General features: G+C 42.7%; 1 protein-coding gene across 1 annotated transcript; it reads left to right on the forward strand.

Moving 5' to 3' along the window:
• Positions 1-212: 212 nt before the first annotated feature.
• On the forward strand, positions 213-3,623 carry LOC103184557 (leucine-rich repeat-containing protein 14B-like). The gene is made up of 2 exons (XM_007902630.2): positions 213-1,199; positions 1,922-3,623. Exons 1-2 carry the CDS (start codon positions 295-297, stop codon positions 2,556-2,558), a joined length of 1,542 nt encoding a protein of 513 aa, XP_007900821.1. The 5' UTR covers positions 213-294; the 3' UTR covers positions 2,559-3,623.
• The last annotated feature ends 9,327 nt before the right edge of the window (positions 3,624-12,950 follow it).

Below are 12,950 nucleotides of genomic sequence, written 5' to 3' on the forward strand. Positions count from 1 at the left end.
ATCAATTTAAAGATGAATCCCCCCTCCCCCGCACATATTGCTGTGCTAACAAAGGTTTAAATCTGGCTGTTGAGTTTACTTTAGTCATGTTGCTAATAATATTCCCTGACCAGTCTGTGGCCGGTTGTTGCTAAAATAGAAATCAGGTCCCACAAGTGTCAGCTAACTTTCCCAGCCAGTAGAGCGGCAGCTGATGCTGTTTAACTACTGCTAAAAATAACCAGCACCTCAAACCAAGCAAATAGTGGGCTGGAATCATTAAACATGCCATCAGCTTCAGTCAACTGAGGAATAATGAAGACCTTGAAGTTTATGAGTGCCCAGGCCTTGGTATCAGATGCTCAGATTGCTCAAAGAAGTTTAGTTCATGTGGCATACAACTTGTATCCACTGCTTTTTAAAGCCAGTTATTTGCTGGAGCAGCCTACTGTGCTCCACGACTTGGTGGAGACGTGGCCATTGGCAGAGTTCAGCATTGGGAAGATGTTAGGAAAGACAGCTGACTGCGAGGACGATCTCTCCAACAGGACATGTGAAGCTTGTCTGCGAGCCTGCTTTACAGGGCTGAAGGACTATGTTTTGAACAGCTCTGGGACCTACTCAAAGAAGCTGAAACTGGTCGATCTAACAGGACTCCATGACGTTGAATCTCAGCAGTGCACTTGCAAAAAGGCCTTGGGGAGATGGGGCAGAACTGTGCTGCTTGTAAAGGCCTGTTTAGATCTGCTGGTGGAAATGGATGCTCGTGAACTTGACATTCAGTCATTCGACATCTCAATCGATGTCTTGGTGAGCGCGTTTGTGACAGAGCGCATTTATGAAGCAATGGTTCAGGCTCTGTGCATGAGAAACTGGTGCCCACTCAAGATCAGGATCCTTGAATTCCGGGCAGATAACCTGGCTTTGCATAAATTCTTTTACATGATAAAGCTGATCCAGCCTGAGACCCTGCTGAAGCTGGAGCTGGTTCACAACATCCGTATGGAGATGAAACATTTTGAGATACTGCTGAACCATGTGCCTTTGCCTCTGCTCAGATCTCTGACACTCCCAGCAAGAGCTTTTGATGTACGTGGGATGACTCCAGAGGACGAAGTCCTACTGGTAATGATTGGTGAAAAGCTGAGCACAATGAAGCATCTCGCTGAACTCAACCTGCCCTTTTCCATTCTCACGGGACGAATTCGTCGGCTCCTCAGGTAGGGTGCAGGATGAATGATGAGAATTGGTTTAAATTAAGTAGTTTTTAAGGTTTTCTGCTTATCTTTCAAAATTACATGATGTATTAATAATAATGTAGGGCCTAAAACATCAAAATGTCTCAAAGCATTCGGGCAAAGGGAAATTTCTCTGCATAGCTACATGCATATCTGGAATTCTCATTCTGGTCTGGATCCTCTTAAGCTTGGAGATGAGTTTCTGTGTGTGTTGGATACCTAGTTGACCAAAACCAAAAATCTGATCATTGTGGAGATGGCTCTTTTCAATATGGAATAGACCTTCTCTAGCTGAAGGCATCAAAAAACCTTTTGGCTTCAATAATATCCTGGCTTGGAATTAAATTCTTGTGAGTCAGAGTAATGATAATGTTTTGGTCAGCTGAGTATCTGACCAACAGGAAAACCATTACCATGCTTCTGAATGTAATAATTGCCCTTGCATTTGATTTAGTTCCTTATCACATGGTTGAAACATCACAGGATTTTACTATAAAGTGTCGTGATTGTATATATGCTGAAGTGTATCCAAACTAAATGACTGCAAGTTGCACACATGCGCAATGATGAAATTTCACTCTCTCTGTGCTTACCTGGAGATCATTATAAATGTTGTCAGGTTACAGGGAGACTGTCTTTGTAAAGATTCAGATCTATTTGTGTTACTATGAAATCCATGACTTGTTTACTTTATCTCTGTACAGTCCTTTAAAATCTCCTCTGCGTGTCCTGGATCTCTCCTACTGCTCTATGAATCATGCAGACATGGCATATTTGGCCAACAGCCTGCACGCTGAGTACCTGGAAGAGCTGGACCTCAGTGGCCAGAGTGTAGCTGAGCTCTTTCCATCAACCTTCTTCAAACTGCTTGGCCGGGCATCCCGTACACTGAGAAAACTCACTCTCGAAGAGTGTGACATCAGTGATAATCAGGTCCACATGATAATTCTGGCCTTGGAATCCTGTAGACAACTGCGTGAGTTCAATTTCCTGGGGAATCCTCTCACCTCGCATGCTCTTCATCGCCTTTTTCTGGTGTTTACTGAGCTCCCTGCTCTTCGTAAAGTCGAGTTTCCAGTTCCCAAAGACTGTTACCCTGACACCTTTACCTACCCGCTCACAGAAGAGAACATGAAAAATTATGATGGGGAGAAGTTTGAGAAGATAAGACAGGACCTGTTGGTAATTTTGCTGCGTGCTAATCGAGATGATATTATTCTATCTACCCCACTTTTTGGTGTCTTCGATTCAGAACTTCAAGAGACTTCCAATGAAGCTAATGTCGTACTGCTTCAGTCATTCGTTGATGTTATTTCCAGCTTTTTAACCACACTGGACTGAATGACAAACTGAACTTGAACATATGTCATGCCTTTCAAATCAGAGAATATTTCAAGGCATTTATACTGAGCAAGGTGGGGTAGAGGCGAGTAGGTAGATGAAGGTAACTTTCGGCATAGACAAGAGGTAGATTTTTGGAAGCATTTTGAAATCATGGGGGCGAGAGATGTAAGGATTTTCGGAGCGAATTTCAGAGAGTAGGGAGATAGTGGCTGAAAGCTTGGCCCAGATTGGGTGTAAATCAGAGGATAAAATAAAAGATATTAAAAGAGGGTGTGTATTTTTAAAAAATCATGTATAGATTAGTTCTGTTTTTTAATTCCCTTATTTTACTCCTATACCTCAGTTTACTCCCACCTAGGCAATGAATGTCTCGGGCTGTTTGATTATGGAGATGGGCAACTCAAGAGAGCCTGATCCTATCCTCACCAGAGGTCAGAAATTTCTCGTGATCTTAGTCGTTAAGCAATAGTTATGAAAAAAAATCTTTCAAATTAAGATGTAATTGAAGCATTTTCCTAATTACAGTATTGCAGGCTTTTAAAGTATAAGACCATGAGAAGTGTTGGGCTTTTATTGTTCTCATATGCATTTTCCAGCATGAACCATTGGCTAGTTATCACTCGCAAGAAATCTGGCTGAGTTTTCTCCTCCCTAACCACAGGTGTATTGAAATCAATTCTATTACATTAACAGCTGCCCCAGCTGAGTATAGCTAACTCAATATACACTGGGTATAAAGCCCCAGATCTTTAAAATTTAGTTCCACTGAGTGGTGAATGTCTTCACAGTTATTGTGTCGGAGAATGCCTTTATGGATTAACAGACAGTCACAAGCTTGACTTCCCTGTAGTCTTATAGGCCAAGGAGTTAACACAGATAAATGTAATACTTCAAAATATTTGTTCCAGATTTGTTTGATCTGAGAGTGTATGATTGCAACTGGCAATCAAAATTGCAAATGATATTAGATCACCACAAGAAGTTGAAGGTGTGTCGATATGTCATTTGCATATTAGCGGCTTGATATTTTTGGCAATGTAATAAAACATTGTTTAAAATGTGTGGATCAGCAGTGTTTATAATACATGTTCAGCATATTAAAAACTTAACGTTCCTTGACAACATTTACATTCAAAACAGCTTGACTTGAAACTCTTCCTGTAAGATTAATCATAAAATTTGTGCATTTGACGTAAGGCATTATCACAAAGCACTTCACAGGATTTACTGTAAAGAGTGTGCATTTGTAGGTAAGACAATTTGCACACAGCAATGTTCCAAATACGCCATTATGCGAATGACCAATTTCGTCTGGGAGATTACTTGTTAAGACACCAGGATAAACTCATTTTGAATAATGCAGTGGGATATTTAACGTCCACCTGAACAGGTAGATAGGGACTTTGGTTTAACGTCTCGTCTGAAGATTGGCATCTCTGACAACCAGCACTCCCCAGCGCTGTACTCAACACTGGAACTCAACTTGGGGCTTGAACCCATAACCTTCTGGCGAGAATGCTACCAATTTAGCCAGGCTGATACATGGAGTGTTGAAGGAAGCAAGAATTGCATTATTCATTTAGAACATTAGTATTATGTCAGTTATTGGTTGATCTGAAAGAGTCTGACAACTTTTATTGAATTCATTTTTTTTAATTGCTGTTTTCTTCAGACTGAATGGGTCAGTGCTGGGAAATGGAATGGTTTTCATTTTGAACCATCTCAGCCTATTAGCAAATGGTAAACATTCCATTTAGTGTTTCTACTTAAAGGCTGACACACGTAACTCTGAGCAGAGTCTTTAAGGGAATTTTACTATAGAGTATAGCATGACCAGCTCTTATAAAAAGCCCCCTACTCCCTTCCCACCCTAAATAGAGCCCGTTCTGCATATGTATGAATGTTTACATTTCTGACACTAGTCTATGCACCATAGGTGTCGAATAAAAATGCAATTGTGTGGTAAATCGTGTGCAGTTTTGCACTGAAGGCTGCTAGGAACCTCAATTGTGATTTTTGAAACACATTTCACAAAGACAATAACAACAAAATTACATTTGTATTGCGCCTTTCACGTCGGCTGAACATCCCAAGGTGCTGCAGCCAGCTCAGAAAGGAAATGTCTTTTTATCTCATCAATCTGTGATGGATTGAAGCACAGGTTGGTTCAGACTGATGAAAGGACAATGTTTAATTCACAATGCCCCCCCAGATCCTATTCGATCGTGCCTACGGTCACCTCCCACCTTCTCTGTACTCTGCCACTGTCAAGTACTCTGGGACACTACTGTGCATGATGGATGCTATATAAATGCAAGTTGCTGTTGTTACTATTGTTTAAATTAAAATGAGTAGGTTGAATCCAAATGCGCTAAAATTCAAACTTTATCTGAAAGTTCAGGATAAAATCTCATACATGAAAAATTAATCATGTATTTCACCTCCATCCACTTCCATGGTTTCTAGAAGCATTTAGTAGTTAAGAGCAAGTGACTAGCTATTTATTGTTTAATCACAATTTATTATTTTATCATTAGTTATGTTTATCACTATTGATTTTCACTAGTTTTCAGGTTATCACTGGTTACCTGCTATTTATTGTATTATCATTATTTATTATTTTCTTACTGAACTGAATCAGCTAATTAATCATGTGAATTGGTCAGTGGTCGAAAAACAAATCTGTGTCATGATTGCTTAAAAGGGCTGAAGCCCAAAGTGATCTTTATGTACAATGTTACATTCAATTACACTTTTATCTTAGAGATTTCTACAAACATTCTTAATTATTTTATGCTATCAAGGAAAACTGAAATTACTGCCTTAATCTACCTGCTGTGTTCTGGTCCATATCTTTGGTTTAATGATTTTTATTATGATTTTTAAGTGCTCCAAGATGCTACCACCCATGATGGACTCTATATAAATGCATGGTTATTGTTGTTGTAAGGCATAGCTTTTACTTTGCTTGCAATACTTTTGCACCAAGAAAACAAGTACATGAAGCAAATGCATTGTGCTGTGTCTCTGCTGAGCATATCTCATACCCGAATTGAAGCAACAAACGTACGGAACATCGGTATTGCTGTCACACTTTGGTGCTGATAAGAAGCCAGTGCATTGTGTCAAGTGCTTTCCTCCTCCATCTCTCCGCTCTCGGGAACAGATGTCAGTGAGGTGAGTCAACATGGTCAAATATCATCTATCTCCCGCTTTGTTTTTCCTGCCATCCTTCTTATCAAAACAAATGTGTATACCTTATTTAACAAAACAATCTGTAATACCTTCTTTGTCAAACAAATATGTGATATCATGCGAATGCAGTATTGGGAATGTTTTGGAAACATCGGAAATCCTTAATGCTTTCAAATGTTGCTAATCACGTTTCTTTCATTTCAAGAAATGACTCGAATTTGTCTTGTACTTTCTAACAGGCCCCGGCATGGAAGCCAGAATCCCAAGGCTACGGCAAGCAATTTTTCATAATCTTGCTAGGTCAAAATGCACGTCTCCACACACATTTATTAGAATAATAGGAGTAGCTCAAGCTGTACAAATATACAGCATAGGAGGAGGCCATTTGGCTAAGCATGCCTATGCTGGCTCTTTGAAAGAGCTAACTGTTTATTTCCATTTGCCTTGCTCTTTCCCCACTTTTATATTTCTCCCTTTCAGATCTTTATCTCATTCCCTCTTAGAAGCTATTATGTTTCATTGGGACCCATGAGGAATGGTGCTTACTACTGACATGTGTGCCAATGGTCAGCAAAAGGTGTTACAACATTTGCTTACAAAGCTATGCCCTGACGTCTCCCCATCAACATGAGAGCACTCGAGGTCTGAAACTGTGCCAGTAGATGGAGCACTTCATGCAATTTAAAAACACCATTTTGAGAAGCAGGCAATACATTAGAATATACAGCACAGAAACAGGCCATTCGGCCCAACTGGTCTATGCCGGTGTTTTTGCTCCACATGAGTCTCCTCTTGCCCTTCCTCAAGCATAACCTTCTATTCGTTTCTCCCTCACATAGCTTCCCCTTAAATACAACTATGCTATTTGCCTCAACAACTCCTTGTGGTAGCAAGTTCCACATTCCCACGACTCTCTGCGTGAAGAAATTTCTTCTAATTTCCCTTTTGATCTATTGTGACTATTTTGTATTAATGGCGCCTGGTGTTGGTTTCCCCCACAAGTGGAAACATCTTACCTATATCTACCCTATCAAAATCTTTCATCATTTTAAAGACTTCTATCAGGTCACCCCTTACCCTCCTCTTTTCAAGAGAAGTGTCCAAGAATGTTCAGCCTTTGCTGATAGGTATAACCTCTCAGTTCTGGGATCATCTTTGTGAATCTCCTTTGCACCCTCTCCAGTGCCTCTATGTCCCTTCTATAATGTGGGGACCAGAAATGCACTCAGTATTCCAAGTGTGGTCTAACCGAGGTTCTATAGAAGTTTACCATAACTTCCCTTTTTTCATTTATATCCCTCTAGAAATGAACCCCAATGCCTGTTTTGCCTCTTTTTTTTAAGGCCTCATTAACCTGCGTTGCTACTTTTAGTGAATTGTGTATGTGTACCCCTAGATCCCTTTGCTCCTCTACCCCATTTAGGTTTTTATTTTCCAGGATGTATGTGACAATTAGGAATAAAATTAGCAATAAAATTAGGAGTCACAGTGGAAAACCCTAATCTTCCCACAGAGGGTGTCATAGAAATGAGAAGTTTTGTCAAAAAAATTGACCCCCCTCCCCCCCCCACCCACCCATCTAATCTTCCCAGCGAGAATACCATGGTAATGGGAAGTTTAATTAGATAAAACTATATAGAAGAACCTCATTATAGCATGTTGCTTTGGGTCCATAAGCCCAAACATCGCATTCTAATGGGGCACAGTCAAAATGGCCACCACATCATCAATTCCTGTGCACTGTGTACGTGCAGCCAAGCGGATATTTTCGATCTTTGACTCAGTTTAGGCCAGGAGCCATACAAACAGATAGCAGGAGCATGATACTGTGTCTATCGAGGGTTACTCACTCACTAACGTGGGTCACACACTTACTCACATATACTCCCTCACTCACACACTTCCTCACACAATTCCTCACACACTCCCTTACTCACTCACACACTCACACATTCACTCACTAACGAAGCTGATTTTCTGCTTGCACTGCTTCTGTGATCCCAACACTCCCAGCGCTACACATATGCGACCAGAGCTGTTCCACCCACAGTAGCAGCCTCGAGCAAACAGCACGCGGAGGCCTGGAGCCTAGCAGACTGTGTGTACAGGTTAGTAGTGGAGGCATTTATTTGACGCCTGTTTGTAGCAGAGGGTCATTTGTAGCGGATTGCACTAAAAAAGTGCGGTCACACTTTTCTATTGGCCTAGCTGATAATCTGTTCTACTCATTGATTACCGTCTGCCAGAAGAAAAAGCTTCCTGGTATATGACCTTAAGCTGCCTTTTACAACTCTACAAGAACAACAACAAAATGACATTTGTACAGTGCCTTTCACGTTCGGGAGGACATCCCAAGGCACTGGACAGCCAGTGTTTCGGACCTGAGCTGGGGGTCGAGATCGGGGAGAGTGGAGAGCTGGGGGGGAAGCAGGGATATCAAAAGCATGTTCGAAGAGGAGGATCTTGAGATGGGTCTTGCAGGAAGCAAAGGAGGGGGTGAGGCGGAGGGACTGCGGGATGGAGTTCCAGAGGGTGGGGGTAGAGTGCAGAAGTCCAACCCATCAATAGCAGGGCAAGTAAGGCGGAGGACGAGAAGCATGCCGGAGCTTGCTGAGCGGAAGGAGCGTGCAGGTTGGTCGGTGGTTAGGAGGTCACAGAGGATGGGGTGAGCAAGACCATGGAGGGCTTTGAAGATGAGGACCAGGATATTGAACTGTATCCTCTATGTGATGAGCAGCCAGTGGAGTCGGGCGAGGATGGGGGTGATAGAGTCACGGAGTCTGGGATGAGAGGGGGAGATGGGGCAGGTGTAGCTGGTGGAATGGCAGAGGCAGCTGAGTGGATTCCCTCAACTTTGGATTCGAGGAAGTACAGAATCACCTCGCAGTTGGCATTTCAGGTGAGGATGGGCGAGACTTGAGAGGGTGGGTGGAGGAGCCGGTTCGTGATTGAGAAGAGGAGCCTGGGTTGTCCTTGGCCTCCAAGATTGTCTTGGAGTAGAATGATGATTTTGCAGAGGTGAAGGTGGAACAGTAAGATTTGATAAGGTCCAGCCAGATCTGCCGATGGACCGTTAAGTCTCGCGCCTGTGCTTTAATGGAGCAGAGGTGTCTGGTGTACCATGGTGACGTACGTGCATAGGAGAAAGTCTGGGAAGAGAGGGGAGCAAGGGAATCGAGAATGGAGGAGAGAGAGCTGTGGAGATGAGTGACAGAGGACGATAGGTCATTGCAGGAGGAAGCCCAGAGGGGAAGGCGTTCAGATGACTCCAAGGCAGCCAGAGGGATGGGGGCAAATTTTTTTCAGGGACAGTAGGAGATCAAGGTGGGTTGGGTGGCAGTGGAGAGAAGGATTGAGGAGTTAAGGGAGATGAAGTGATGGTCCAAGATCGCTTGTCGATAATGGTGAGGTCCGAGAGAGTGAGACCCCAAATGATCACCGGGTTGAGGGGATGACCACGGATGTGGGTGGAGGAGTGGATGCGGAGGAAGAGGTTGAGGGAGGAGATAAGGGAGGGGAAGTCAGAAGAGGCATAGTAGGAGGGGGTGAAGTGAAGGTTGAAATCATCCAGGATGAGGAGGTGTTCAGAGCAAAGGGAGAGGGAAGATAGGATGGGGTAGATGTCAGGGATGAAGGTGGAGGAGGGCTGGGGGTGGGGGGCGATAGATAAGGAGAATTTTGAGGGAAAGGTTGGAGGGGTGATAAAGGATAAGGTGCTCAGAGGACGGGAAGGTTCCAGAGGTGTAAGGGGATAAGCTGAGCAGGTACCGAGAGATGAGAGTCACAATGCCACCACAGCGGTTAGATCGAGGGCTATGATGGATTCTAAACCTATATCCTCTTGTTCTACTGTCATGATATATCCTAAATCATTTTCTGGCTTTCCTTTTTCAATCCCATTTAATATTTTGTACACTCCTCTGGAGTGGCAGCTGGTTGAGGAGAAGTAGATTTGGGTGTCATCCTCATAAATGTGGCACTTTAACCCATGTCTGCAGCTGACATCGCCCAGATGAGAATGTAAATGAGGAAAAGGAGGGGGCCAAGGATGGAGTCTTGCAGTATGCTGCAGGTGACTGTGTGGGAGCAGGATGAAAAAGTGTTTGTGGAGACAAAGGGATGGCGATTGGTTAAGTAGGACCGGAACCAGGCGAATGCGTTGCCACTGAAGTGGTTGTGGGAGAAGGAGAGGTGGTGGAGGAGGAAGCGTAATCGACTGTGTCGAATGCAGCAGAGAGGTTCAGAAGGACAATGAGGCAGAGTGCACCCTGATCACAGAGAGGGGGGACGTCATTGTGCATTATGATCACAGCCATGGAGTGAAAGACCAATTTTATTTGGGAGATTTCTGGTGAGGACAGTAGGAGGAACTCAACAGGCAGAGTCTCAGTTTAATGTCTCATCTGAAGGATGGCACTTCAAAATGCAAAACCCCCCAACATTGCATTAGAGTCATCTTAGATATATGAGTTCCAAGTCCTAATGTCCTAACCTTTAAAAGAGTTTGCTTCACATTTAGGATACTGGCAGTTCTCTCGTACCTTGTTTAACTGTCTATTTATTGGTTCCAGACAGTGAGTGCTGATGGGCTGTTTGAAGTCAATGCCATGTCTGATACTGTTTCTATACACCCACTTACAGTGAGGGGAAATCAATGGTGAGCAATTGGGAGAAGTAAATCTGGCTGCTTCATATTTCTTTTTCTTATTATTCTCAGCCAAGAGCACAGAGGTTAATTGGAAGGTTATCACCTGGGCCAATAGAAAAGTGCAGATGTAATTTTTCTGCGGAAACAAACTCCTCCACTGCAAACGCCCTCCGCTGCACACCTGTAACAACGCAATGTGCTCGGCCCCAGGCCTCTGTGCACTTCTGCAGACCGTTTACTCAATGCTACTCAACGTTGGATGGACAGGTTCCGAACGCGAATTTGTGGTGCAGCTCGAACAGGAAATGGGATTCACTCACCCAGAGCTGTTGAGATTGTCTGTGTGTCTCTCTCTCTCCTCTGTATGTGAGTGTGTCTCTCCTCTGTATGAGTGCGTGTCTATCTCCTCTGTATGTGTGAGTGTGTCTGTCTTTCCTCTGTATGTGTAAGTGTGTCTGTCTTTCCTCTGTATGTGTGAATGTCTCTCTCTCCTCTGCATGTGTGTCTGTTTCTGAGTGCCTGGGCATGTTTGTCTCTCTGTCTCTCTGTGTCTCTGTGAGTGTGTCTCTGAGTCTATGTGTGTCTCTTTCTACGATTGTGTGTGTCGTGTGTGAGTGCATCTCTCTGTGTCTGTATGTATGTTTCTCTCTGGGTCTGTGTGTGTGGTGGCGCGCCCCAAGAGGCAGGCGGTGGTGACCTCCTGTAGCCCCACAGAAAGGACTCTGGCGAGCTTGATGAGCAGTGTTGGTGTTTGGTGGATCTCCAGGCCTTCAAATGTAGTGCGGAGTGTAAATGGACCATTTGGCCCTTGGGCCTGCACTGGTGTCCCCCGTCCCCCCATCCCTCGAGTGGTCCGCCCATTTTTGTTAAAGAAAGCATTAATAAATACAATTTACAACAATCTAATACGTGTTATTTCTTCAAGTTTAGTTTTAATCAATAAAGTGTAAAAATGTCAGTTGGCAGTAAAATGTAGCTTTTAATATTACCAATCAACTACCCGCAGTTTTCCACAAAATTTGACAAATATCCTTGCAAATTTCTGCAAATATTTGCGCGTTCTGTTGCCCTGGTTATCACTGAACCCTCAATAAGATCATATACAGCACAAGACAAGGACAGTGTCTTTATCTGTATAGCTCAGATCATCTCTACACCATTGAGACGAAATTCCACCTGGGTCTAGATTTATTCAATTTGTGTAGCATTTCAAAGCTTCCAAAATTTGGCAAATTCTTAAATACGGCCTAGACTAGCACTGCAGCAGTGGAAATGAGTTGATTGTGCAAGGTTGGGTGAGAGATTGTTGCCTGGTGACAGAATACATCAATAATTATTCTTTTAATAACTATGTGGAGTCCTGTAGCGTATTGGTTGGAGCACTCGCCTCACAAGCAAGAGTCCTGTGGTTCGTTTCCCAGGCAGGGCAAAACCTTATGCAAATTTCCGTACTCCACAAACCTGTTTACCTAGTAGTAAGTAGGAACCTGATTGCTGTTCAATTGGCAGATCACTTTCTGGGGCATAATAATCCATTAAAAAATAATTTGCGTGAGATATTGTTGCCTGCTGACGGTATATATCTTTAATTGTTCTTTTAAGGACTACCAAAAAACTACAAAGATAAGACTGAATTTAATTATTTATCAAGTTTTTCACAGCTGTAAAATGCTACATAAATAAAGTAAATCTAGTCCCAGGTGGAATTTCTGTGATATCTAATGTAGCCCTATCAAAACCCTTCTTTAAGTCTTGTATCGTGAAGTTTAGTTTGTGGGACTTTTTGTGGGATACTGCTGTGTGCAATTGGCTGCTGCGTTTCACCCACAAAATACATTATTGATTGCTTGTAAAAAAGTTACAGAAGAAACAGTTGCTTTGAGACTTCTCAATGAGGTGGTAAGGCACTATATCAAATATAAGGATAGTTAGTGCTACAGTTGGGTTTCCACACACAGTAATGAGGCAACCATAATTGTGAATCATGTAGGCACACCTTCCGTAAACAAACTGTTCCTTCTGTAACTTTTTTACAAACAATCAATAACTATTGAAGGGTTGGTCGTAATTCAATGGGTTTTGCAGTCACCAAAAAATATACGGGAATCAAACCTGTGAAGCAGCAACCATTATCCAAAATAAAATGTTTACTCTCATTTAGAACACGTTTGTATCATTCTGATATACGTGGGCGACTAAGCCATGAATGAATAAATTTAGGCAGAATCCTGAAGGCTGATACAATTGATAAGGAGAATACTTGTTATCCAAGTTAGTGTGCAATGTAGATGAGGTTAAAGTCTTTTCTGTTTCTGGGACATTGGAAACGGGTGGATTGTGTAATAAGAGATTGTTCCTTGGTGATAGTATACGTCTATAATTGTTTCCTATCGACTTGCTCATAATGCTAAATAGAGATCATATGACTAAGTTGTGGAATATGAACCTTATATCAACTGTGACCCTGATAATCTAACCAGGAGAATTAGAGACCTCAATTGATCATGCTGATTAGAACCCAGGAGACGTCAAAAGCTACAGTATTG

The sequence above is a fragment of the Callorhinchus milii genome, unplaced genomic scaffold (genome assembly GCF_018977255.1).
Source record: "Callorhinchus milii isolate IMCB2004 unplaced genomic scaffold, IMCB_Cmil_1.0 Scaffold2, whole genome shotgun sequence".
In the NCBI taxonomy this organism is placed as follows: Eukaryota; Metazoa; Chordata; class Chondrichthyes; order Chimaeriformes; family Callorhinchidae; genus Callorhinchus; species Callorhinchus milii.

Bases quoted from the DNA above. Each gene is read 5' to 3' on its own strand.
- LOC103184557 (XM_007902630.2), top strand. From the start codon at position 295: ATGAAGACCTTGAAGTTTATGAGTGCCCAGGCCTTGGTATCAGATGCT. The intron at 1,200-1,921 runs GTAGGGTGCAGG...ATCTCTGTACAG, and splicing joins CGAATTCGTCGGCTCCTCAG to TCCTTTAAAATCTCCTCTGC.